General features: G+C 38.3%; 1 protein-coding gene across 4 annotated transcripts in view; it reads right to left on the reverse strand.

The window, feature by feature from the left end:
• UGGT2 (UDP-glucose glycoprotein glucosyltransferase 2) overlaps positions 1-17,196 on the reverse strand; it is a 76,925-nt gene extending 59,729 nt beyond the window's left edge. For 3 of the 4 annotated variants that reach the window (XM_002196765.7, XM_030276202.4, XM_030276225.4), the window contains exons 1-5: positions 16,991-17,196; positions 14,993-15,075; positions 6,961-7,091; positions 5,741-5,853; positions 1,492-1,666 (exon numbers count right to left, since the gene is read on the reverse strand). In XM_002196765.7, coding sequence (XP_002196801.6) covers positions 1,492-1,666; positions 5,741-5,853; positions 6,961-7,091; positions 14,993-15,075; positions 16,991-17,184 — 696 coding nt within the window. In that variant the 5' untranslated portion in view covers positions 17,185-17,196. Of the gene's footprint in view, positions 1-1,491; positions 1,667-5,740; positions 5,854-6,918; positions 7,092-14,992; positions 15,076-16,990 lie in introns of those variants that run through there. The other variant, XM_072931304.1, reaches the window with a different exon arrangement.
• Between the last annotated feature and the right edge of the window lie 9,864 nt (positions 17,197-27,060).

A 27,060-nucleotide genomic window follows, 5' to 3' on the forward strand; every position in this document is an offset into this window, starting at 1 on the left:
AAATGTATTAAAGTATCACTGCGAAAAACAGGTTGCCACTTACTAAAAAAAAACAACTTGTAACTTTGGAGTGGAAGTTTGACATTCAATAGTGTAATTACACAAAATACACTTATTTGAGAATATATGTCCTAATTTGACCCAAATGTATGCAAATCCCCTCTCCAAAATGCAATTTGCACATGCAAAGCAGCAATTTCTTGAAGGCTTTTTGAGCTTTAGCTTGCAATTTCTAAGAACCATTCTTTAGTGAGAATCCCTCAGTGAAAACCCAGCAGGGCTGGGAGGCTTCTCTGTCCATCCTCCAAACAAAACTCAAGGCAGAGGGAGCAGAGAGAGCTCCATAAGTAGTCTCAGTGATACTGGTTAAAAAAAGAAAGGGACAGCAGAAAGACTGTACACCTTCTGTTACCAATGTTCCCTCTTCTTGTATGTAATGTAAAAAAGGAGGGAAAATCCATCCCAGTATGTACAAAAGAACAAAAATGGAGGTTGTGAGTAATGAAGAAAAGGGAAGAGAGATCTGAAGAGAGAAAAGGCACAGGCAAGAAGACAACACACATTTGGGGAGACCATGATCCATAAGACAGACAGAGCAATGAGACATTTAATATGCAAGTAGGCATTTAATTGAAGTAAAAGAATAAAAGAAAAAAGTTCAATAAAAACTAAACCCCATACAACTTTGAATTCAAGACTGATTTCCTCAAATTCTCTATTTCATTACTGTGAGCAAACAACTCAAAGTCATCTGCAAACTATGTATATCATCCCCCTGAAATTCCTGGTCTACATAAATCACAGCAACCTCTCACTCCACCAGATTATTCTCAGATTAATCACATGATTTAAGAGCTGTACTTTGAATATAAATCACAAAAGCCTTCCAATAATCAAAACGGAGGACAATATAGTTCCATGTACTGGTATTTTTTTTGTTTCGGGGAGAAGAGTAAGTTAAGAAAAGAATTCAAAGACCTTATGTTTCGAATAGTGACACTGTGGAACACTAACATTTTAAAACTGGTCAATGATATTGGCCGTGATAGCCCGTGGTGCTGTATCTCAATGAACGTGAGATTATGTGAAGAATACATAAAAAATATAATTGGTAATTTCTCAAAATGATTCTCTATTCTACTTTCCATTTTTCTAATTCTAGTTACTAATATATTCAGTCTGCTGCACAAAGATTCACCTGAGATCTGACACTGTACAAAACACAGATGTAAAACCAAAAAAGGGGTATTTCAAGATCAGAAACGCAATCAGTGCTTGCATGCAGGATTGGCAACATTACCATGCTTTCCTGGGTTCATAGTTTGTATTTGGTGAATTACTTACCTAAAGAGTTTTACTATTAGAAAATATATTAAACATATCTAGGCAAACACAAAAATAAATGTAGAAAAAGTGTTTTGTTCAAAAGCAAGCAAAGCAAAGACAGAATGCTAACAGTTTACTGAAACAATGTTGATTTGAATTGCATACCTGAACATAATGCCGGAGAACATAAACAATTTCCTCCTTTTGTGCCCTCTCAGATAAAATATTGTGGAATTTGACAAAGTCTTTCGTACCCATTTCTGCATACAGAATAACCACTGGGCCATCCTCTTTGAGAGTTGGGAATTTATGATCTCCCTTAAAAAGATACGGCCTGGGTCTGATTTTAAAACAAATAATGGTGATATTATGAAGTCAGAAAATGAATTAAAACAGTGGCAGTTTTTCTACTTCATAATTTAAAAAAACAAATAAGTGTTTATATGCTAAAAGTATACAAGCCATGTTAAATTATCACAAAATAATCATGATTGCTCACAAACAAACCCAGAACAAAAAATTCACAAATTAAAGTATAGGAAACTGAAAAATCACCATCAGCTATAAAGAATTGAAATATATTTTATCAAATCACAACACAAAGCATATGAAAAGCAAAGCACTTGGAGATTTTGTGCATCAGTAACAGCTTGAAGTTTTTAATCTGAATGACCCATAGCATCTATCAGAGATGCACAGAGCAGTCAGTGAGTAACAGAGTAGCAGAGAGATTCCATAACTTTGAGAAAACTGTCAACACACCCAAAAACTAACTGGGGTTATACTATTTTGGAACCATCAGGCTCTGTTAATTTAGCAAACTTTGACTGCCTACCTACCCTCCTAATTGAAAACCAGGACTAGAAAAGTTACGTTTCAATGATTTCTTAGAAGAATAAAGACATCTTTTGAATAAAACTGGGAAATATGGAGAGAAGATGAAAAGAGGATATGACTTAGTAATCATCAAGGTACTACTTACTGATGAGCACACTTTTTCAAAGCTGCCTTTGCTTTGAACTGGCAATCAAAAGACCAGTAAACTGTCTCCAAGCATGCCCAAGACAAGCTAGGAAACTCTAATTCAACACACAGTACAGAACTGTGTGTGTTAGACACTTGCTGAAGAGCCATACTCGAAGCAGAACACCACAGTTTCCACGATGCAGATCTTTGGAACGTATTCAATGTAAAAAAACCATAAAGTAATTTACGCTGCAAAGGTAACCTTTGAAGGTAATGTGCTGCAAACCCTCACTTCAACCAGGAGTAATTTGCATGAGGTTACTCAGGGTTTTAGTATCAATGTCCTTTGTAAGTTTGGTAGGTATGCAATTAAGGACCTCATTTGTAAGGCAGAAATAAAAGGAGGGGCCAGTTTAAGAATTAACTTGGGTGCAGGTAGCTGGGTGTCAGAGAAATATCAGGTAAGCTGTCCCACTGCTATCACAGGACAAGGCAGACCAAATAGGTGAGATCCAGGAGCCTGAAACAATTCTTGAATGAGTAAGTTCTGTGGAAGAACTGATCCAGATTTGCCCCAGTAAAAGCATATGTGCGGGATGTGATGTGTGCAACTTCCTTCTCATAACCAGACAGACAAGAGCTGCCACTTTCATAAGAGAGAGTGAAAAACCTCAACCAAGTGAGCTTCTCTTTTTCTAACTTTATCCAGTCTACTTCAACAAACCAACGAAGCTGGTTACTGTGTTCTGCCATGACTTGCATAGTGACAGTCGCATATTACAATGAACATGTTTCATGAAAATATCAAGTGCTGTAACGAAATAGCACTGCACAGAGCTCCTTTAATGACCTTGGGTTGAGAATTAAAGTGTTCAGCCCTTGTAGATCCAAGATAAGCCTCTGTTCTTTGTTTTTCTTCAACACTGAATAGTAGTGACAAGGAATTGATTCTCCTGCTCTTAGAACTGAAAGGTAATTAATTTCCTGCCATAAGAGATGCTCATAAGAAGGCTGTCTGAAAGACAAGGAAGAACAGTTGGGCAGACAAAAAGATAAAAAAATTAAACAGATGTTGAGTTCAGCACTTGCTCATCAGTTACTAGGGTAGTACAGGCAATGATATGCTTGTCTAGATAGTACCCTGGATAGGATGCAGAAATAATGGGACAGAAGACAGCAAACATATACTGACAAATGTAAGGCACCGATTGTTTTGAGCAAAATATGACTTCTGTTAATGGTTTTGCTCTACACAGCAACAGCCCCAGAACCCTTAGTGTTGAGTTTTGGACAGTTAGCAAGATAAGCAATCCCAACAATCTAACCAGGTGTTCTTTGACATGCCCAGAGCCCTTGAGCTCTGGAGCTATTGCACCTCCATACAAAACACTTCCATTTAGACCCACACAGTCCATTGCAACATGTCTGAAAATGCAAAAGACATAATCACAGTTGTTGTTGCAAAAAAGATTAAATGAAGCAAAACCTTAACGTTGACATGCAGAATATTTGGGCTCTCCTTAGTCCAAAGAGCCTAAGACTTCCTGAATGTTGGGTTGAGATTATGAATCCACACAAGAAGAATGCTGCAGTTTCTTCTTTCTCTTCCAGTGAGACTTGAAATGAGATTGAAATTATCAATCCCTAAAGTCAGGACATTTCTAGCATCCTTATCCAAATATGGTGAACAACTGAAAGCATAGCTTAAATTGGCCTGACTGAACTGGAAGAGTCATGACAGAAAGAAGACACAGAATGGAACACAAAGGAAAATACTTGGAAATAAAAAAATAACCAACACATCAAAAAGATCTCTTCTATGAAAAGAAAAAGAATGACGGTTTAGAGCAACCAGCTGTGACACAGCACACTGTCCCTTACTGCATTTGTTCACCTGGTAGAAAAAACAGAAGAGGAGCACAGCCCTATCATTATCACCTATCATAAATATGACCAGCACAGGTGAAGCATCTGCTACCCAGAATACAAATGGAACTAACAGTGGGAACGATTACCTGAACATGTGAATGTGAACATGTTTTTCTCAGAGTTTAGCTCCAGATACTCTAAATATTTGAGTGACACAACTACTTTTGCAGTGGTGAGAAGGAGGGAAAATTTATAAAGATTTTGTCCCTTCAACTCTGAAGGGTGTGATGTGACTGACTATAAAGTTATTGAGAAAACGGAAGACCAATCAAATATAAGAAACTTCAGTTTTGTTCCAAGTTCTTAATGATTTCTAGAAGTCTAACTCCCTCAATTCTGGATAATTCAGGATTCTATTGTTTATTATTATGATTTTCCAGAATTTTGTATATTTAAGCATATCATCTCCAGAGAGGAGAATGTGGTGAATCCAGTTAATTGCTTTGGAAGTTTACTATATTCAGACATTGCAATAAAATTTTATGGTCTCATGATGCCTTAATATACAGCCATAGGAATTCAACAACATATAAAATTCTCTATAGTACATTCTGGCTTTTATCTAGGAAAAAAAGACATTTTTTACAAGAATATAACTGGTAAAAATGGGACATTGTAAACTAGACAGTGAGTTGTAGAAACCTTGGCTACTGAATAAGCAAAAGACAATGATTTAGTAGGTTGTAATTGGATCAATGAACTTAGAACACACCACAAATCTTACATGTAGAACACAAAATTATTTTCAGAAGCAACCAACTCCAAAGAGAAAAATTTACAGGTTTTCAGGGTTTCCTATCGCAATTTATATTTGACAGAAAGGAAAATCCAAGAAATATACCCTACTAAATTATCTTTCAGCTCTGCATATCTCCATGAAGTAGCTGAGGGTATGAACACTAATGTATATTATGGTGAGCATTGCAGGGAGGGAAAAAAGTTAAAAAATTACACAGAGGTCTTAAAAAAACCCACAAAATAATATATATATTTAAAAATAGAGATGAAACATTTTGTTTTCATTATTCTGTATTTTGATAGGTTCCACACATTTTATTTCAGACCTCTAATTCTGGACTGATGTTAGATATCACAGGACAAAACATGCAGAAAGGGTTGATAGGTACCAAATTCAGGAAGAGGTGAGGAAAGCCTATGCCTTTCTATGAGGAAGACTTCTCTTCTACTCCTGAGCCAAGCCCTTGCAACCCAGAGAACCTTAACTGCAGTGACACTGACTATAGGGAAAGCACCCTGCTGACAGACCTGTGTCAGACATTTGAAACTCTAAATTTCTATAGGAAGTACACTGTAAATTGAACCTCACTATCCCATGTTAAAAAAAAAAAAAAGGAAAAAGTACATAATTGTCCATATGATTAGAGCACCGAATGTATATGATTTTATTTTAAAACCTACTTTTATTTAAAATCTACTTTGATTCATAACTGATGAACTCTAATAATATTAAGCTCTTTAGTAATCTATTTTTCCTCTTAAACCAGTTCATTATATTTACCTCTTAGTAGCCTTCTTCAGCAGCTTTTTTATTTCATTAGTCTTACAGGTGTACTTCTCATGGATAACCACAAATGCACTGCAGCCTTCTGGTGGAGGTTCATCAGCTGCAATCTAATATTTCAACAATTATATTCAACCAGAATGCTTTGATTGCACTTAAACTCATATCACTTTGATTAAAATAACTCAAGAGCTGCCATTAAGCTGTGTTTCTAATTAAACCCATTCAAAACTGGGTACATGTGGGGGGGAAAAAAATTAAAAGATTAAGACCCTATAACCTTTGTGAGATGTAGTCTATTAAATGCAGTCACACTCCAGAAAATGAAAGGTATATTTCTGCTCTGTAAAGCTAGGAGAGAAATCGCCTCCACAAGCTAAAATCACAACCTGTACTCTGAGATATTTTTAACCTTGGTTGCTATCAGCAATTATGTTAACATCCAAAGATTAGACTTCTAAACCAATAACCCCCAAACAAATAATGTCAATTTTTGATTCTCTCTCTTTCCCATTCCCTGCCTTTTTTTTAAAAAGCTCTACTCAGCTATTCCCACTTCATATATCCAATATGAAGTGGGAATCATGTGACTTCATGTCAGTGAGTCTGGAGGTAAAAACAAAAAGAGATGAGTCTCAGAGTATGATATTCCACAAGAGAACACCTGCAAAACTCCCTAACTTTATTACAGCTTATTATCTTTCAGAAACGTGGACTTCTCACTTTACCCTAAAGGTGGCATACCTAAAAGGAGAAGTAGCAATTTTAGTTTTACAGGCACAGTGAAACCTCCTCTCACTTTTTCATTAATAAAGCGGGTTTTTCTAATTTTTCAACTTTTCAAATACTAAAACAATGAGAAAGACGAGAAATCCACTAAATAAGAAATATAAATTACTTCATGCCACAGGAAATGTCCTACTCTGGACATGTCTGAATTCCCACAGGATTATTTGAAGCAATGCAAAAAATCCCCATGACCTGAGTTTTCAAAAATGAACAATTTCAAAAGAATTCTACCCTGAAGGGAATGGTATCCATACAATTGAAGATGAATATTTGTTCCTGTCAATATAACCACCTTGTAAAGCATCACCTTTATCATGTTTGATGCCAAATAATACTGGCATATATTTTAGTGAACTGTAACAATGAACATTGTTTAGCCAAAATACCTCATTCAATCATGTACCAAATATATCAGGCAATACTGTCACCTGCTGAAACATCTGAACACTTGGAGAATAAGCCCGTATGGAAAGTGCAAACTTCAACAGGTTGATTTGCAAATTGGATAAAAATTGTCCTGCTTTCTTCAAGATTAAATTGTAATAGGAGTACTCTGAATCTGTCAAAGAGAGAAAAAAAAAAGATAAACTTTTAGTATTTGGCTCTAAATGATGTGGCATGTCTACCTACACTACATAACAGGCAAGCATTAATGCCAGTGCTGCTTAGCATTCTAAAGTCTTCAGTGTTGTCTGCTATTAACCGTTTGCTTTCCTAAAATCCCAACAAAAACAAACAAACAAAATAACAAAAGAGAGCTCAACAGCACTAGTTCATATTGTAATTATTTTCAGCAATATAGAAACCCATTCAACGATGTCTCTCAAAAAACCTATATGGAGAGGCCTGAATAGAGCATTGTTTTACAAATAATTTCGTCACATTTAGTTTTGAAACACTCCAACCATGCAACTTACATAAATAAATATCTTCTAAAGGTGTCATTCTTTGGGCATATTTTACATATTTCACATATTTTATTTCTTCCTTAAAAATATACGATAAACAAGAGTATGAGAATGGATACAACATGTGAAGCAGCTTCCCTGCTCCCTGTATATCTTGTATTTTCAAGGCCAAAATTGGGACTCTGAGTAAGAAGGTAGGTGGATGGTGTCTGGGAATGACAAAAGTGACAAAGCAGAATATTGGCTGGAAATAATTAACCTCCAATTCTCATTCTACAGGCATACTCAATTTTCATAACTAAGCAGCTTCTATCCTCACATTTTCTTCTTTACAATCCTGTTGTGGTTGTAAAAAAAAAAAAATCTTCCTTTGCTCTTAAAGCCTCTAGTACTTCTTTCTGCCTTCTCCTCCTTAAAACTCATTATTTAGAAAGGTTGAGTTAGCTGTAATTCACTAGAAAAAAACACTAACATTAGAAAAGTATATAATCTGCATTTCAAGAAAGCTCCTTCCAATGAATTCTATATGATGTCCTGGTTTCAGCAGGGGTAGAGGTAATTTTCTTCCTAGTAGCTGGTACAGTGCTGTGTTTTGGATTTGATAGCAGAATACTATGATAACACACTGAAGTTTTAGTTGTGGCTCAGCAGCACTTACACTGAATCAATGACTTCCGAGTTTCCCATGCTCTCCAGCACAGAGGTGCACAAGTAGCTGGGAGGGATCATGGCCAGGAGAAGCTGACTTGAACTGGCCAAAGGACCCCTCTATACCATAGAATGTCACGCTTGGTATATAAACTGGGCAGTTGGCTGGGAGTTGTCAACCTCTGCTTGGGGACCGGCTGGCCACCAGTCAGTGGGTGATGAGCAATTGTATTGTGCATCACTTGAGAGAAGTTTTATTCCGCTCTTTTTCTTATTATTATTAATATGTTGTTATTATTATATTTCAATTTATTTCAATGATTAAATGGTTTTTACGTCAACCCAGAGGTTTTACCTTTTCCTAATGCTCTTCCACATCCTACTGGGGAGGACAGAGAGTGGACGTGTGCTGCTTAGTTGCTGGCTGGGGTTAATCCATGACATATAATTGTTACTATCTTACATGAAATTCAATGGATGAAAAACCTATCTATGTTCTCTACAAGTACATATTGCCTAGCAGAACCCAAATGACAACAAAGCTGGTAAAGGCTCTCAAGAACAAGTCCTATGAGGAGCCGATGAGGGAGCTAGGGATGTTTAGCCTGGAGAAGAAGAGGCTCAATACTCTCTGTAACCACCTGAAAAGAGGCTGTAGCTAGGTCGGGGTCAGCCTCTTCTCCCTGCCAGGCACCAACAGGACAAGGGGAAATGGCCTCAAGCTGTGCTAGGGGACATTCAGGCTGAATTCAGGAAGAATTCTTTCACTGAAAGGGTGGTTGAGCATTAGAATGGCTCCCAGGGAGGTGGTGCAGTCATCATTCCTGGAGGTGTTCAAGAAGTGACTGGACGTGGCATGTGGTGCTGTGGTTTAACTGCGAGTGGCAATCTGTCAAAGGTTGGACTCAGCCTTGGAGGTGTTTTCCAACCTTAATTATTCTATGATTCTAAATGAGAAATTTGGCTTCACACATTTATAATATTGAATATAAAAATTTGGAGGCAACAAATTCTTCCAGATTGAAACTTTTTTTCAACAACTGTATTTTCAAATTTTCTTCAAATTATCTCCACAAAAATAAAATTAAATATGAAATTCCTGTCTCTCCACTTGGCTAAATAACATCCTATTAAAGACAATGAAGAGCCATTAAATACGTAATTCTAAAGATACTACCTCAATAAAATATTTTTACCACAAGTCCTTAATTTTTTTTGGTTTACAAATTTCATCTGTGCTTTCACTGGTGTATTTAAAACAGCTGACAATTTTTTCCTGGAAGACTATTACAATGATGATGATTTTAATAAGTAAAAAAAAAAAAAAGGATTTTTTTTATCTGCCTTCAAAAATGACTGCAAAATACTGACAAGGATCTATCTATCAAATCATCCACGCCTACTACTTCAACTTCTATTAATACTGTTGGCTTCACTTAGAATACAACTGTACTTTGGACTTCACCAAGACACACGAATCCATGCCAAACGCTATGAGCTACCTAATGCAAACCCAATTTTTAGAGTTTATTACGTACACAGAATCACACAGAATATTCTGAGATGGCAGGAATCCCCAAACATTCTCAAGTTCAACACTACAGTGAACTTAAGTGGCCTATTAAAGCCTATACATGGATTGAACCTGTGACCTTGGTGTTACTAGCACCGGGCTCTAACCAACTGAGCTAATTTCAGCTAATCAGAACTATGGTTTGAGCTTTGCAAATTATTTTCACATAGTACCAAATCCTTTAAATTCGGTACTATCTGCCCTCCAAGCTCATTTTAACATTGCCAAAAGAGTAGAATTCACAGTAAGTTTCTTAGGATGTTACAGGGAATCACAAAGAACCAGATCCTTCTGGTTATAAGATCGTGCATGACAGCATATTACTACTAAAACATTAACAAAGTCAATTTAAAAGTAAATAAGAGACCACATTAACAGGATACAGCTCCAGACTGCAGACATCTGAATGCACGTGTATGAACTTCACATCTGTGAACTTTCATCCTAGCCACGTGAAATATAACCTAGCAGCCAACAAGACCCAAAAAGCTCACTCTGAAGATTATTTAATTTGTCTGCTGAAAAACTCTCTCAGGTCCTGTAGCCAAATTGATTAGATTGACTACAGCAAGAACTGAACAGCCAGCAAAGCAGACTCACATTTAAATGCCGACATTTCCTATCCACCATTTACAGCAGTATCTTTTATCACAGGCAAGTTAAGCATAATTAAAAGAGACAACCACGGCAATCACAAAAGATAAGAAAGTATCATAGCACAGCTTCTCAGACATCATGCACACACGCCACAAAATTAATCTGAATATATGCTGGTAACCCACAAGAGAATTTGAAGTACTGGGGCACAGGAGGTAGGGAGAGTAAACATAAGGGACATAATTAATCAGAAGAACACAGTGTGCCGGAACAATTACTTGGTGGGATGGATGTATGAGGCCTGTTCCAACTGCAAAGATATGAATGTCTGGATCCACATATCAGCTAGGGAATTAGAGAGCTCAGGTAACAGCAGTTCAGGCAATCACTGGCCAGTCAAATCTCCAGGTGTTCCAAGCAAGATGCCAGTAAAGAGGGACTACTTTATTTTATTGCATTATTAGTATAGAAATCTGTTTGTGAAACTGATTCCTCTGGAATCTTTAAGGTTTATATACACATAAAAATACTTTTTAAATTTAGTTATGAATAATGTGTAGCCTTCTAAATTGCAAAAAATAATTTGCATTAGTTGTTTATATGAAATATACGGTTACATTTTTTTCAGAGAAAATTGCTTCCATAGAGAAAATATGTTTGCATATTGGTTTTGTTTTGGTTTTTAATATATATTTATGAGGCTGCTGAAAATTCCATATATAAACTGAAGCACTTGGGAAGACAGTAAACACTCAACTCAATAATTAGCCAGCAGGGAACTGGCTACTTACTTTCCCTCAGTGATCATAAATTAACCTTCAGGGATATAAAAGCAGCAGCATGTTTAAAATGCCATCTTCGGTGTTTTGTAAGTGCTGGTTTTAGTATGAATTTTGTGCAGCTTTCATTTCTTTATAACATACCTGCAGCTCAAAATAGCATCATCTGTCTTTCCTAGTATTTTACAAGCCTGGCAGAAAATATGTTGCACATCATGTAGATATAAACAATGTTGTCCATGTTCCCTGAAGATATTAATTCAATACAGTGTATCCCATCACTAACCTTTTCATGTTTTCCATTTGGTATAATCAAGATGCTGCCCAAGTTGATTTGAGTTCATATTAAAAAGGAAAAATTTTAAAACCACCAAATACATCACTGGACTAAATGTTTCACCAGATTCCATGTAGATAATTCTTACCAAATCCATTAAACTGCTACAAATATCACAGCTAAACAGACCATTAATAAACCTAATTCAGTAATGCTAAATATTTTAAATTAGCAAATTAACAAGAGCTGTTGATTATTCTAATTTTAAAACAACAAGTTCTGAGAACTGATTAAAAAAAAAACAGATTGAAAATCATGCAATGGAGGATTTAGAAGAAAAAAAAACAAGCTACCCTACTTGATTTTTGAAGTTGCCTTCTAGCTTTAACACTCTACAACTCTCCTGAGACATTAAACTGTATTTTGGGATACAAGTCTATTAACTGAATTCCTTTATAAACCCAGATTTTCAGCTTCAAATCTAGGAATTCTTTAGCTTTTATGAGAATGTTTCTATTTAGACAAACAATCAATGCTTTCATTTCCTGCTTATTCATCCTACTCTTGGCATCACTCAGAGAATAACTGATAAGTCAATTACCTCAACCAATCCTTTTTCAGCCAGATCCTTTAATTTACTGAAGTAGTTGTTGCTACATCAGTTTTAACACATCATGAACATCCCTCTACATCAATGTGTCTTGACATGCAGCAGTTATGACAAAACTCATTCCACACCATGTAGAGGAGTAACTTCTCAGATGTTAAGTACTACACACCTCACTGTAAACTCTGCCACTGCAGTCTGGCAGTGCCAGATTCTTCACTCAAGTTATGCAGTTTATTGTAAACATCTAATGCAGACTTCCTGTTCATGAAGAGCATCATCCATTTACTTGGATTAAGACTACTCCAACTACGACTCAACTTTTAGGAGCGCCACTTGCTGCAAGAACTTGAACATTTCCTGCATTATTGTCATAGGTGTGTGTTTGCCATACAGATAAATATAAACATCTACTGCTCATATACTTAATTAAACTAGTATTTTAGTACAGTCTCGAGGCTGTCAACTGCCAGCATCTAACAGATCATTGGCATGACCAGTCATGGAGATTATCCTGCTGTAGTTTATTTATTCTCAATCACAGTTTATCCAGGTGAGTAGGTATTTAAGTAACAGCTAATTTCAACACACATCTGTGTCACTAACAGTAAGTGTAATTAAAGCTTCAAACTCCTTGGAAACTGTGTCCAAGCAAGCAAAAAGGAGATGGCTGATAATAAAACCCTAACACGTCACCTAATACAGCAGTTGTATCTCAAGGCAATGCCAACTGCATCTAAACCACTTATAGAAAAAAAAGAGTAAGTTAAAAGTGACTTCTGAAGGTCACCTTACCCAAACTGTTACTTAGAGATGAAATTTCAAGGCATGACTAGGCTGTTCAAGGTCTCATGCAGTAGAATTTTGAACTATCTCAATGAATAGAGATTCCAGAGCCTCTTGGAGCAGTTTCCATGTTTACCCAATCCCATGGCAGAAACAGTTTCTCTAGTATCTAACCACAACCTCCATATCTCAACTTCTACCCTTGGCTTTTTTTCATACTGCTGTGTTGCTTCAGGAAGGGTCTGGTTCCACTTCCTGTGCACATTTCCCTATTAGGAAACTGAAGATATGAGGTCTCTCCTTAGTCCTTCCTTTCTCAGGTTCATTCACAGTTCTCTCAGCCTTTCCTCAGGAGTCTGCTCCACCTCCCCAAGCACTGCAGAGATCCTCTCCTAGATTTGCTCCAAGGATGGACTGCTGTCTTTCCTTTCACAGAGAGCCTCAGCATGGCCCCCGTGTTCAGTCTTACAAGTATCTCATACAGGGAATAAACACTGTCTTTGACCTGTTGGCTACCCTCTTGCTGCTGCAACCATGTAGTTGGCCTTCTCACTGTTTGCAAAGACCCCCATTCTGCCTCTCAAAAAAACATTTTCTAGTCAGTCAGCAAACAGATTATACTGTTGATGAGATTATTCCATCCTACATGCAGGGAATTCAGCCTTTGCTGAATTTGCCATTGTTTCTGTTGGCCTGTCTCTCCAGCCTGCCAAGTTTTGTGACATTCCTAACCTTGTGGAGGATGTTAACACATGCCACTGTCCTGAAAAAGACCTTAAACAATATTAGTCAACAGCACTTGCCTCAACAAATGCTACTAGCAGCTGACCACAGGTCAAATTCTGCACCTACTTCCATTTTCCATGTCCCCAGGCCTTATACAGGATAGCTTTTAGCAGCATTCACTACCTTGGGCATTCTGTTCTCAGTGACTCTCTCTGGTTTTGCATATACTTCTGACCTTGGGATTGAAGTATATTCTATTAATCTTATAGCAATTTTTTTGTTTTCATTTTCCCAGTTGATACTCTATAATTAAAATCACAGCTCTTTGTACATTTTCTCCTTGTATTTTTTTCATTCTAAAGAAACAATGAGGAAAACACAGGGAGACAGTAAAGTAAAAAATCACATTTTACTCAACATAAAAGCACATAATGGAATCAAGAGCAGCAAAATTATGTTTACCATGCATGTCCCTGTTGCCTTCCTAGTAATCTTTTAAGTCTACTGGCTGCTTGGGGCACTGCTGAGCACTCAATAACCTATCAGATGCACATTTTAAAATTGTATTCAGTCAGTCACAATTGTTGAAACATGTTGTTTCTCAAGTTCTCTCTCCCATATACATCATTTTTCATGTTCCTGCACTTCTCACTGTCATTTTCTGCATGATCTTTCTACAATTTATAAGCTTATGACTATTAATTTAACATTCAATTCCCCTCAAGTCTCTTCCAGTGGTAGTGTTAGGTGCTCGCACTCATGCCTGAAGAGTTGTACTGTTCTGTAAAGAGCAGAATGAAGCAGGCTTACCTTGTTTGGAAGCCTTTTTCATCTTGTTCATCTGTTAACCTACCAAGCAGGTCTAATACTGCCTAACCTGGTGTTAGACCCCATCGGTCTCCCAGTTTCTTATTACCATGGACATTTCTAGTAAACGCCTCTCCAAGGTTTCCTCTGGGGTGGCTTTTTATGTTTCTTTTACTGGACTATACGCTTTGGTCTTCTCTCCAAATTTCTGACATCTTAATATTCTTCTGTCTAATAATACAAGGCTTTTTTAGTCCTATTTTGTCAGTGATAAACCTTTACTCTAAAACATCAGTATTGATGCTAGAAAACAGCCTCCATGCTATGTACAAGTATTAAACCTTTTCTAGTAATTCTTGGCATTTTTCCTTTAGTGTTTCCTAGCATTCTCATTCTAGATATTTGTGTGATTTTATGCCCTACAAGCATCCATCTTACAGAAAACATGAAGTCTCAATATCTTATACGGTCTTGGCAACTCATGCAAGCTAGTAGGTATCTTTAATCTTTACACTTCTGTTCCATATTGTAAGAGCAGTTCAGTCCATCTCATCTTCCTTTCCTTTTTTAAACTCCTTTGCAAGTATTGCTCTTAGGAGAAAATATGCTACAATTTTCTGAAAGAAACCTACCTAGTAAGCAATAATGGAAGAGTCAGGCTTAATCTGCCTGGAACTAATTAATGTGTTGTGTCTCAAAGTTAAATACAGCACAACATAAAATATTAAAACCCGGCATGCTGTTTAACTTACCTCCTTGCTTATAAACCGTTAACTCTCGCACAGTTTCCAAGAACTGCCAAAACTTCTCATTACCATCTTCTGCAATAAATTCACTGTTTAAAAATAAAAATTAGTTATCCATAGGTTGATTTTGTCCAAAGATGTACCACAGCAAAAACCCTGAGTTGTTTAAAATAATAAATACAGCAACCAGATGTTAGCTATCCAATGACTAACAACCAACTCCACAGCATAAACACTGAACTGAGCTGTACGATGGTCAAAAGATATTTTGAACAAAGTACTATCATCCAAACTCAACAATCACAGCTGTAAAGCATGCAGACTATTCTCGTTACAGAAAACCCCCATAATGTTCACTTTATTTTTTCCACAGATATTCCAATATACACTTATAAATGATATCAATTCAGTACACAGATTTTATTTAATAGTAGCTAACTATACAAATGAGAACACATTCTCTATCAGGCTACAGTTTTTCATGAAATTACAGGCTTTCATCAATGACATCTCCTTTCCATGGAGGGAGACTGTCAAACTTTGAAACACTTTCAAACATGGGCTAATCCTTACAAAGCATAAAAGGTAAGGTTTACTTTATACTACATACCACCCTTTCTTTTTTTTTTTAAAGCTGGAAGAGGCAAAGTTTAAGTTAGATATACATAAGAAATTATTTACTGTAAAGGTGGTGAGGCATTGGCTCGGGTTTCCCAGAGAAGCTGAGGATGCCACATCCCTGGAGGAGCTCAAGGCCAGACTGGACAGGGGCCTAAGCAACTTGGTCTAGTGCAAAATGTCCCTGTCCATGGCAGGGGGTTTGGAACTAGATGGCATTTAACGTCCCTTCCAACCCAAACCATTCTGTGATTCTATGATTTACAGCTACTATTTCTAAGGTTTGTGGTTTTCCTTATGGGAACACCAGTTGCTTTCGCTCCCCCTGCTTTTGTCTACCAATAAGTTCCATTTGCTACACGACTATATTGTTTTCTAATCTTTACTTTGGAAGTTTGCCTCTCCTTTGATTACAGAAGCTTGCAGTTCTACCCTTCATGGGTGTTCTCCAAACAGCAGCAAGTAAGTTTAAAAATAAAATAAATTTAAGCCAAATTGTCAGGGGAACCACAAGCATGTGAAACTGGAAAACATTTTCCCCTCCTATTGTGAATCACAGAGTGGTTTGGGTTGGAAAGGACCTTAAAGATCATCTGGTCCCAATCCCCTGCTATGGGCAGGGACACCTCCCACTACAGCAGTTTGCTCCGAGCTCTATCCAGCCCCATCCTTCAACACTGCCAGGGATGGAGCATCCACAACTTCTCTGGGCAACCTGTTTCAGTGGCTCACCACCCTCACAATAAAGAATTTCTTCTGTACTTCTAGTCTAAACCTACTCTCAGTTTGAAGCCATTCCTCCTCGTTCTCTCACTGCATGCCCTTGTAAGAAGGGCTCCCTCCCTCCCCATCTTTCTTGTAGGCTCCCGTCAGGAGGCGGAAATTAGGTCACCCCAAAGCCGTCTCTTCTCCAGGCTGAAGTTGTGATTACAAGTTAACAGTATCTTTTAAAATATCGCTGTGTTTCACTCTTATAGGTTCACATCTACACTAGTACCTTTATAATCACTTAATTAACATGCAAACTACTTTGAGGCAGACGAAGATGTTACCCAGCGGAAGGCAGGGATCGTGCTAACTCCATTAAATGTCCTCAACCCAGCGACCTGCAAAACGCCTGAGCAGGTTAAATACGAAGTCGCTTGTACAGTTCCCTCACAGCGTGGGTGAGCCTTGCCAGCATGGTCCACAACACTTTCCGAGGGGAGAAAGCAGTTCAGCCTTACATCCAAACTTTAACACACCCGCCGACAGAGAGAAACGCTGCCAGCGCTCCTTCCTGCTCAGCGGAGGGAAAAGGGGGTCCCTCCGCCCTCCTGTTCCCCAGGAGACAGGCGGCCGCTGGCAGGAGGAGAAGAAGAAAGAAGAGGAGGAGGCTGCACGCACCTCGCCTCCAGCAGCAGCGGGGTCGCCGGCCACTTCGCCGCCAGGCGGGCGGTCACAGGCGGCGAGGAGGCCGGAGCGGGGCCGCAGGGGCACGGCCGGGTACACAGCAGGGCGAGCAGCAGCGCCGCCGGCAGCGGCGCCCAGCCCGCCATGAGGAGCAGCGGGGCTCGGGGACGCCCCGCCCACACAGCCATGCCGCTCTCCTACTGGCTGCGCCGCGCCCTCGGCGTTGCACTATTGGTCAGACCGGAGGCCAATCAGAGTCTGATGGAACATAAATAGCGGGGCGGCCGGCGCCGTGACACGCGGCGCCAGGAGTGCGCAAGCGCAGAACTAGCGCTACCGCCCTCCCGCCCCCGTTCCCCTGCGGCACGTCTGGCCCCGCCTTCCCCCCGCCGGCCTCGGGGCAATCCCGTTATTTTTTAACTTTTTTTTTTTTTTTTTTTTTTTTTTTTTTTTTTTAGTGCAAGTGTGTGATTTACGAATGGTTCCCTAGGCTTGGGTGGCGGTGGCTGCAGTAAGGATATGGTTGTGCCCAAGGACAGCACCGACTGCCCCGGCGCTCCCCCAGCCTCCCGCTGACCGTGTCCTGGCGGGATGTTCTCCCTCGGCCTTCAGGCTACAAACAGTAGTAAAAGTCTTATTCTGGGTGGAGCTTCAAACGTAATATACGCATACGGTTGTTCCTCTGAGAGAAAGGCATTTATTTTCCCCTTCCTCCAAGTTTTCCAAATTTTGTCATGTGTTTTGTTTCCTATCTGCATATTTTTTTTTTCCCTCAAGAAGCATGAGCTTCACAGGAAGTCTGCCTCTACCTTCTGCCTAGTTTACCTTGGAATTTCCAAACTCGTGTTCTCTAATTTCTAATTTTTTTTTTTTTTTGGTGTTCAAAATCTCTGTAGTTACTTCCATTTCCTCAACAAAGATGCTACATTCCCTCAGATTTTCAGACCTAAGAGAAGCTGGTGTTGCTGGAGGCTGTGCTGTGGGCTGCTGATACAGAGCAGCTCTGCATAGTTGTTCATTGGAGGAAGAATCTCCTAGCTGTATTAAAAATAGGGGGTATTGCCTTTCCCAAAATGTGACTCATGGAACTCGAAGCTGAAACCTGGAATGTCTTACTGCTGCATATATTTTACTTTCTTTTGCGCACAGTCATATCCTGACTGCTAAAAGTTGCTTTGTCGTGGGAGCCAGTGAGGGCATAACTCTGAGGAGAAGGCTGTGGATTTTATAGTTTGGATGGTAAGTGCTCATCTCAAACTGTGGTACAGGAACTTGCCTTCACAGAGTGCCTGTACTTAACATGCTTCTGGGTCTTTCTAATGCCTAAGTATGAAAAACACCTCCTGGGGGCCATTCATATGTAACTTCAGCCTAGGACCTTTGTGGTTGATCCTTTTTGGACTTATTCACACAAATTTGTGCTGTTGTAGGACCTCAGATATTTCCAGCTACCACTGTGTCACATCAATGATGCCAACTTTAATGTAAACAGGTTTACTTAACCTGTTACCTAAAATTGGTACATACACCTCTGCCGAAATAATTAAAACCACGGGAATATTTATTTTGGTTTATGTCTAAAGCCATCAGAAATAAAAAAATATTCAGCATCTTTTCTATGGTGAAGGGTAGTGAAATGAAGCCAAGCAGCTTAATTTCTTTCATACTGACAGTTCAGAAGTTGCTGCTGCTGACAGGGATGGCATGGCCAGAGTACTGTATGGATGAGTTAGTTTGGTCCCCTTGTCTTTCTGTGCTAATAACCCAGTTATGGGGCCCAACTCTTCCATTCATAGAAAGTGCACATGCAATGAACTGATAAAACACACTTCCACCACTCCCTAGCAAAGTTCAAAATGCTTTTGATGAACTTAGAAGAGCTCATGCTACACTTGTTCTGCACAGAATAGGCCATAGCTTGTTTATATTGACCATCTACCAAAACACATGACAGCCCAAGTAATCCTACGGTTAAAGGAGCTACAAATTGCTTTTTTGATGTTTCTTCAAGCAATACTGAGATGTACATAGCACATTCCCCATGTATATACATTTATCATGCATTTTTCATATCTCCATGTGATTCAATGTGATGATGGATGCACGCACCTTACCCTAATCTATCAATGGCTTTTCTATATAAAGCTGCTGTGTTATATTTCATTTTATATTGATATTGAAGAGTCTGCTATTGTTGCTTAAATGTGAACTCCTAAGCTTGTACTTTTTTCATCTTGGGCTGTGATAATTTATGATTTGCTGTACAAAAGGGTAAATAAAATCTGTTGGCACTGGCTATGGAAATATAAGTAGCTTTGAATTCAGTGGCAAGATAAAATGGTAGCTCTAAATCAAAGGTTTGATCATTATCTGTAGTGAGCTACAGAAAACAGCCAGTCCAGTGGTTTTCTTGAGAAAAGATCCTTTCTTCTTAAATACAGAAACCTCTGTTAGACAGAGTCTTTCTGCTGAAATATCTCTATCTTGCATTTAGGGTTTTTGTTTTATTAGAGGCATTGAATTTATGATCATAGATAGGCAAAATAAAGTTGGAAGGGATCTCAGGAGGTCCTGAGTCTAGCCTCCAGCTCAGAACAAGGTTAGATCTGAGGTCCAGTCAAGTGTTGAAAAAAACCTCCAAGGCAGGCGCCTGCATAACCTTTCTGGGCAACCTAATCCATTGCTTAAGATGCAGTTTGGATTGTTCCTTGGAAAGAAATACCAAGTTGTACAAGAACATTGCATTCCGTATAAAAGCTTTTGCATATTTATCAGTTTTTCCTTTGCTTTGGTACCTTAACTACATTCTAGCCACGACGAGCCAGTACATACTTTAAACAAATCTGTTTCTGTATATTTGAGAAAGGCAGATTTTAATCTGTTAAGCAAAATGCAAACGTAGAAGTTAGAGAGCAGACTTAATCTTCATTTCTACAGCAGAATTTTATGTAATTAAGTATTCAAAATAACACTTGGCCATTCTTGTACATACATTCCATATATGTATATGTGAAAAAACCCTTAGTTCTCTGAAACCATTTTTCATCAGAACAGAAAAACAATTAGACCCAAAATTTAAAATTATTCATATCGCAGCTGTGCAAATAGGAATTGATTATCATAGCAGTTTCAGTGTGAATAGAGGGAGTGATTAATGAATGCTTCTCAGTAAGTTGCAAATGTTTTGTAAGTGACAGTAAGCTATGTCTACTTTATGAAAATATAGTAGCAACAACTAAAAATAAGTTGAGCTTCATCAGCGTATTCAGTTAGCTGAAAACAAAACTTTATTTTCTTTAGAGATTGAAAACAATTTTCATGTTGAAAGGCTTCCTTTCTCCCTAACTTGGATGTAATGTAAATGTCAAAAATCAAATTATATTCCTGTTACATGGTTATTGACTGGTGGCCTCCTGAGCAGTAGCTGCTGGCATCCTTTTACCTTGTGTGAGATTGCAGGCCAATCTCTTCAGAAGCTGTCAAAGTCACTACTATGACAGGCGTTTGAGGTGTTTCCCCGAAAAGACTAAGGATGCTGTACTGCATTGATTTTGGTCCATTTCATTATAGGCCAGCCATGGTTATTTGATTAGCATATCGCAATATAGTGTTATTCTGGAGCAGACCATGCAAAATATATTTCATAGTCTGTTAACTTTTCATTTTGATTTACAGGGATGAGCCAGTGAAAGAAGAAACATAAGCCTGGTTTCAACAGCGCACAGAATCTGCTCAGTGGCAACTTTCTAGCAATGAGAATTTATGCTGCTTTGCCATGCCCACACATACAGCTGCAGTGATAGTAAATGGCTTGCTGGCAGCATGCTTCTCTTTCCAACTTTTACTGAAAAGAAAAAAAATTGTAAAAAAGAAAAAAAGGAAACTGAAGCAACATTTTTGTTTGTGAAATAAACATAGGAGTTACAGCCTCTTATTTAAAATTATTTACCTCAGAAATCTGCAGAATATACTTTCTGGACCAGGTCAACAAACTTCCTACAAGACTCTGAGTGTGTGTACTGTGTAGTGGTGAACAGTAAAATGGTCGTAATGGGGAATGCAGCTCCATTTGGATATACCAGCTCAAGTCCATTAGCAATACCAGTGCTCTGCTGTGGCAACAGCGTGCCTGTATTTATTTTTGTATTGCCCTGGCTCCTACATGCCAAATCTCAGCAACTAACTGCATCAGTGGATAAACTCAGGGCTTATCTACAATGTTGCAGGGTTTTTATGAGTTTGTCTATGCTAAATCTTAGCTTATTATTCCTGGGTCAAGCTCATCATGTAGCATGAGCTGGCACTTCTGATGCCAGCTAACAATCTTGGTTGTTAACTGACATGTGCTCATAATCTCTTATCTACAATATGCTGTGAGGTTCTTGGGTGTTGAAAAACATTACATTTTTCCTTATTTCTCTAGTTGTAAGTTGTGAATCTATGTACTCAGTGAAAGGAGCACAGGTGATATGCTGATGACATATAATTCAGCCTAAAATGTACAATAAAGTTATTAAATCGCCATTTAACAGCCACATACTCATATTTTGATTTGTCACATGCAACTGTTTGTGAGATTGTAACTTCAGAAGATAAAATATTTATAAATAAAATGCATGAAGTTATGTATTTTTACATTAATTGAGAAGCTGATATGTGCAATGTAATGCCTCAGGACAATTCTGGCCACATAGTGCCACACCAGCACCAAAAGAGACTTTAGTGTGAAGGTGTATTCACTGAGAAAATACACTATTTCCCAGAATAGGGTAGTAGGATTTGAACTGTAGGCCTATCATGTAGGAATCAAAAGGTGCTATTGCTACATGCAAGGTGGAAAATATAAAGATAAAATGTACCTGTACAACAAAGTATATTGATGTTTCCCCCCTCTCTCAGCCCCCTGAATTATCAGGCTAGCCCAGAGATCTGAGGGTTTGAGGGAAGGAATATCAGGAGATGGCAAAGATTTCCAAAAGAGGCTCTTACCTGATATATGTTGGTGCAGCTCTCTTTATTCTGTGGTGTCCAAGGGGAGAGCAGGGCTAAAGAGGACTAACAGGAAATGTCAGGGTTTATCTAGACTTTGGACAGGGTGGGCTTCTCTGACTCTCCGCCAACCCCGTTGGGGCAGGAAAGAGGGGTCTGGGGTTATCTTGATCAGAGTCACAGGGTCTCGGGGAAGGCAGAATAGACTGCCCATGAGCACACTGTAACAGTATATCAGTGATTTTTCCTTTTTAGTCAGATCAGTGAGCAGAGTTCTGAATCCTTTCCAGAATGCCTAAAAAAATGTAAGTTGGGAAATTAGCCAATGAGCCTGAATGTGAACTCAACCAAGTCACCTTTGACAGAAGCGAGGACTGCAGAACCATGATGTACTGTCTACTTAAAGCCAAGTGCAGTTGTTCTTTGAACAAACTCTTCTATCCTTTTAAAATTGGGTCAGAATTGCAATTGTATTTCCACCTGATCAGGTGGAATTGTATTTCCACCATCCAGAGTGCTCCAGTGATAGTATATGCTGGGAGGCAGGGCTCTTTGACAGCAGCTCCTGGCTCAGGCTGAAGTACAGACTCAGCAGAAGCATTGCCTTGCAAGGCGGCAGGGGCTCTTGAAGATGTAACTTGTGCAGTACTCCCTGCTCCTGGTTCTGCATGGTTTGGGCCACAGCAGAGTGGGGTGCCAGGACCGGTGGCTTGCAGGCTTTGTGTGACTGAGCACCTGGCGGGACAAATCTTGTGTTTATTCCTCAGTTTCCACTGAATGTCTTCTTAGCGCACCTGTAATGCAGGAACAAAAACTATTATGCACTTCTTGAGAGAATTACAGAATCATAGACTAGTTTGGTTGGGAGCGACTACCTAAGATCATCTAGTCAAATCCCCCCTGCCATGGGCAGGACCACCTTACACTGGATCAGGTTATTCAGATCCTCATCCCCACAGACCTGGGATATTTCCAGGGATGGAGCAACCCTGGTGCAATTTGGTGTGCTACTTATATAGAACTTGGTTTGCACAACTTGCTTAGCATTAGTAGTTAAAATTGCTGAAGTTGTAGATTGCAAGCTGTGAAATTTCACCTAGATATTTTGAACATGTTATGGTCAAGTAAAAGAAGGTTCCAGAGCCAGTTCAAGTAAGAAGAAAGGAAATTGCAATCAGCAGCAGAAGCTGCAACCTTAGAGAGAAGAAGAGAAATGGCCCATGTAGAGACAGTGAAGGGACCCAAGGAACAATGGGAAGACCCCAGTCAGAATCATAGAATCATGGAATGATTGAAATTGGAAGAGACCTCTGGAGATCATGTAGTCTCAACCCTGCTAAAACAGGTTTTCCTAGAGGAGGTGCACAGGATCATGTCCAGGCAGATTTTGAGTATCTCCATGACTTCTCTGGGCAGCCAGTGTCAATGCTCTGTCACCCCCACAGTAAAGAAGCTTTTCCTCATATTTAGATAGATTTCCCTGTGCTTCATGTTGAGCCCGTCGTGAGCTTAATATTACTACTGGTCCAATCAGTTGCATGAGGGGTGGGAAACTTATATATACAATTGCCCAGTGACTTCTTTGTTTGGGGTCCTTATTTTCGGGGCACCCAGCTTAAGCTGTAGCACTATTTATAAAAATAACTTCACAGAATGGTCTCTTTTTGGCTTATTGATCTAGTGAAAACCTTGTCAAATGCTGTTATGGTGGCTAGCATGCATAATACTCGTAACAACTATTCTGTGACTCTTGAGTGCAATTCACATTAATTAAAAATTTGTGTAGCTAAAGCGAAACAGAACAAGCTGGCTGCTTCATTGTGTGAAATATGGTGGGTTTGTTTCCAGTTGAACAAATTTCAGTGCTGCTTTTCTGGTTTTGCTTTGTCCCTTCTATTGGTCTGTCCTTTTGTTAATGTTAGAAGTAGACCAGTAGATGAGTTTCTTGTCTCTTGGGGTCATTTCAGCTGACTTCTCAGAATGAAAAAGAATACTTACAGACAAGTAATCTAAAGCTATTTTTTTCCAGTAATTTATGCTAAATATCTTAAGAGGGAAGATGGAAATATTACTTTTGAATTACGCAAATTAATATTTTATGTCCTTTTCAGTTAATCTGAGTATATAAAATTTTCAGTTTTTATGATTTACACACAAAGATAATTGCAACCCATTTTGTGAAGGCAGCTATAAAAATCAATGCAAAAAATAACAGTTACATGTAAATGAAAGAGAAGCAAAAAGTGCAACCACAAACTATTACAAATATAATGAAAGTGAATTTATTGCTAAAGATTTTTATGACCTTCTGTTTTTAAACCATTAAGAAGGTCCTTCAAGTTTAGTCCAAACTGGAGAAGGCACATTCCCATGCACATATACATGATTTTCCAGGCAAATTTATACTACAGAAACACTATGAGAATTAGAGCTCCCAGAAGGAAAATAAAAATTATGATTCCCATATCTCTGAACTCAGTATGCTGTGTCCATCAATAAATTATAAAATGTGTGCTTTAAAATATTCATAAACCATGGAAAAGTAAGGAATTACAGATTTTTTAGCTTTGGAACATACACATATAAATGGAATTCCATATTTGTAGTAGCCTAGTATATTACTTTCTCTGTCATTAGCCAGTCAAAAATCCAAAGAAGTGCAGTCCCAGAAAAAAAAGGAGCTGAACACTTAAATGAAAAGTAGTGGGTTATATCTATATACAAGATGATTAAAATATGCATATTTCTGGAGCTTTGCACCTGTGTATTGAAGTGATTGCACATAATTAGCAATGTGATTATCAAATATGTTTTCGCATGCCGCATATAATTAGACTTACAGAAACACACTACATTTAGAATATTTTAATGTAGATAAACTCTGAGGGCAAAAATGAAGTGTTGTTAAAGAAAAGTAAATCGTTTAACCCCTGATGTGCCAGCTGCTGCTACCTCTATCTCTTGTGTCCTTCTGCTGGGAAGAGCACTGGGCTGAGTTTTCACCTTCCTCTAGTGCTGCTGAAGGAGCAATGTACAGCTTCAAATTATAGGACACAGAAAGGAAGAAAAAAAGAAAGCAACAGGATTAGTGCTGGATGAAAGCTATCTTGAATGCATCCTTTTTTGAATAACTTTGTCTCTGAAATAAAATTATCATTATAAATTAAGTAAAATGGCCACAATAATCGCACAGAATTAACCCCTCAAACTAAGGGAAAGTTAGGTTTGTCTATTAAATTGTAATAAAGATAGGTTTCTGTCTGGAGAACATAGCTTTATTTTGATTTCCTGTTATTCTTTTATCTTGATTTCCTACATTAAATGAAGTTAAATCAGCAGTATACTGCTTATAGTGGTTATTCACATTTTATACACTGCTGTTCATACTATAATTTTGATAACTGGCAGTTGTCAACAAGAATTTACTATAGTATATTAGGTTGATAAACTTGAGCTTTCTAAAAGGATTAAAGTGAAATGATACGTCTACTCTGTGATACTAAAGAATGAAAAGTGACATCCTGCCTGCTGGAGACCCCAGCAAATTTTTTCAAAAGAATCTTTCTAAGAATCTTCTTTTCAGAAGAAAGTGTAAGCTCCTATTTTCATCACAGTTTTGCTATAAATTTGGAGTTCCCAACCACTTTATTAAAAGAATGCAATTATAAAATGTCTGGACAACTTGCATCCTACTATTTCTTAGCAGTAGGGACAAATGATGATAATTGTGCTAAAAACATCTGTGTTTAAATAAAATACATTTAAAGCATGTGACTTCTAATATTGTAAGTATCAATTCAAATATTTTAATGCTTGTCAATTCTCTCTTATGCTCGCAAAAAAACCATGGAAGAGGGTCCAGGGTTGCTAATATTTTACAAATCAGATTCTGGTATTTCACTCACCATCAATGGTCTGCAAATGGTCAGTGTAGTGTGACTACACTGCTGTGGACCATCTCTGTCTTCTCTTAGCAGTACAATTCTTATTTTATTCTAGTTTTTCTTTTGCTACAAGATGACATGCGGTGTTGGAAGTTTGTAGGTACACGCTTCTCACTAAACCACTTCAGTATGAGGTGCCCTTAGACCCCTTGGTCAAACAAGTTGCTTTGACCAATCTGTATTTTGGTCGCCTTTTTCTGACAGACGAAGAATTATTCCCTTATTTTTTGCCAATTCTTAATCTGAGCACTCCAGCAATCTTCACCTCAACTCTCCCTCTGAGTTTACAGTTTATTAATCTGAAACCTCTCACAGTGTTGAACAATTTTTCTTCCCTCTCATATTTCTTACCTAGTCACTGGTCTGTTGCAAATGGACTTCAAGGCCAACAGACAGTTCTGCTGAGGCTTAGGAGAACTATTTTCGTCTCGATATTTGCTACCACAGATTGCCATTATAGATTAAAATTCCTGGTTCTCATGGTAATTATAGTTCCCAACATACTTTAATCCAAGATCATAAGATAAATTAGTGCCAGAGATGGATGTCTCAAACTGAGACTTCAAACTGAGAATGCGTTTCTAAACCCTCACCTACAGTGCTAGTAACTTTTCTGTGCTGTGACTGTTGTAGGTTGGCCAGATTTGAGGTAATAGGAGTAATTCTGCTGAAGCCTCAGCTGTGAAATAACTTAGATCCCTTCAGCATTAAAACTGAATTCCTCTCGGCCTTTTCCAGAAGTCCAGCTGAACTTTTAACTGATGATGGGACCAGTATTTCACTGATCTTGAGAGGATAATATAAATAATAAATATTACCATTCCTATATATTATGAATACACAAAGATAAAACATTAAATCTTTGAATGGCCATGAGTTAGGGAAGAACCACTGATTACATGCCTTCAGGTGTTTACAGAATGATAGTTAAATAAAAAAGAGCTAAGAAAAATCCCCAAAGAAGAGGACTGAGTTGTTCTAAAAATTCTTATAGCAGCACATTAAAAAGTTCTTGAATTTAAACTTCAAAGGGTGCAGGTTGGCTTTCTGAAGAGAATCCAAGAAAGGTCTTGTATGGAATAGCGGCAACCCAGAAAGTGATAGCAGTTCTCAGTTTGCTGTTTTTCACAA

The sequence above is a fragment of the Taeniopygia guttata genome, chromosome 1, assembly GCF_048771995.1.
Source record: "Taeniopygia guttata chromosome 1, bTaeGut7.mat, whole genome shotgun sequence".
NCBI lineage: Eukaryota > Metazoa > Chordata > Aves > Passeriformes > Estrildidae > Taeniopygia > Taeniopygia guttata.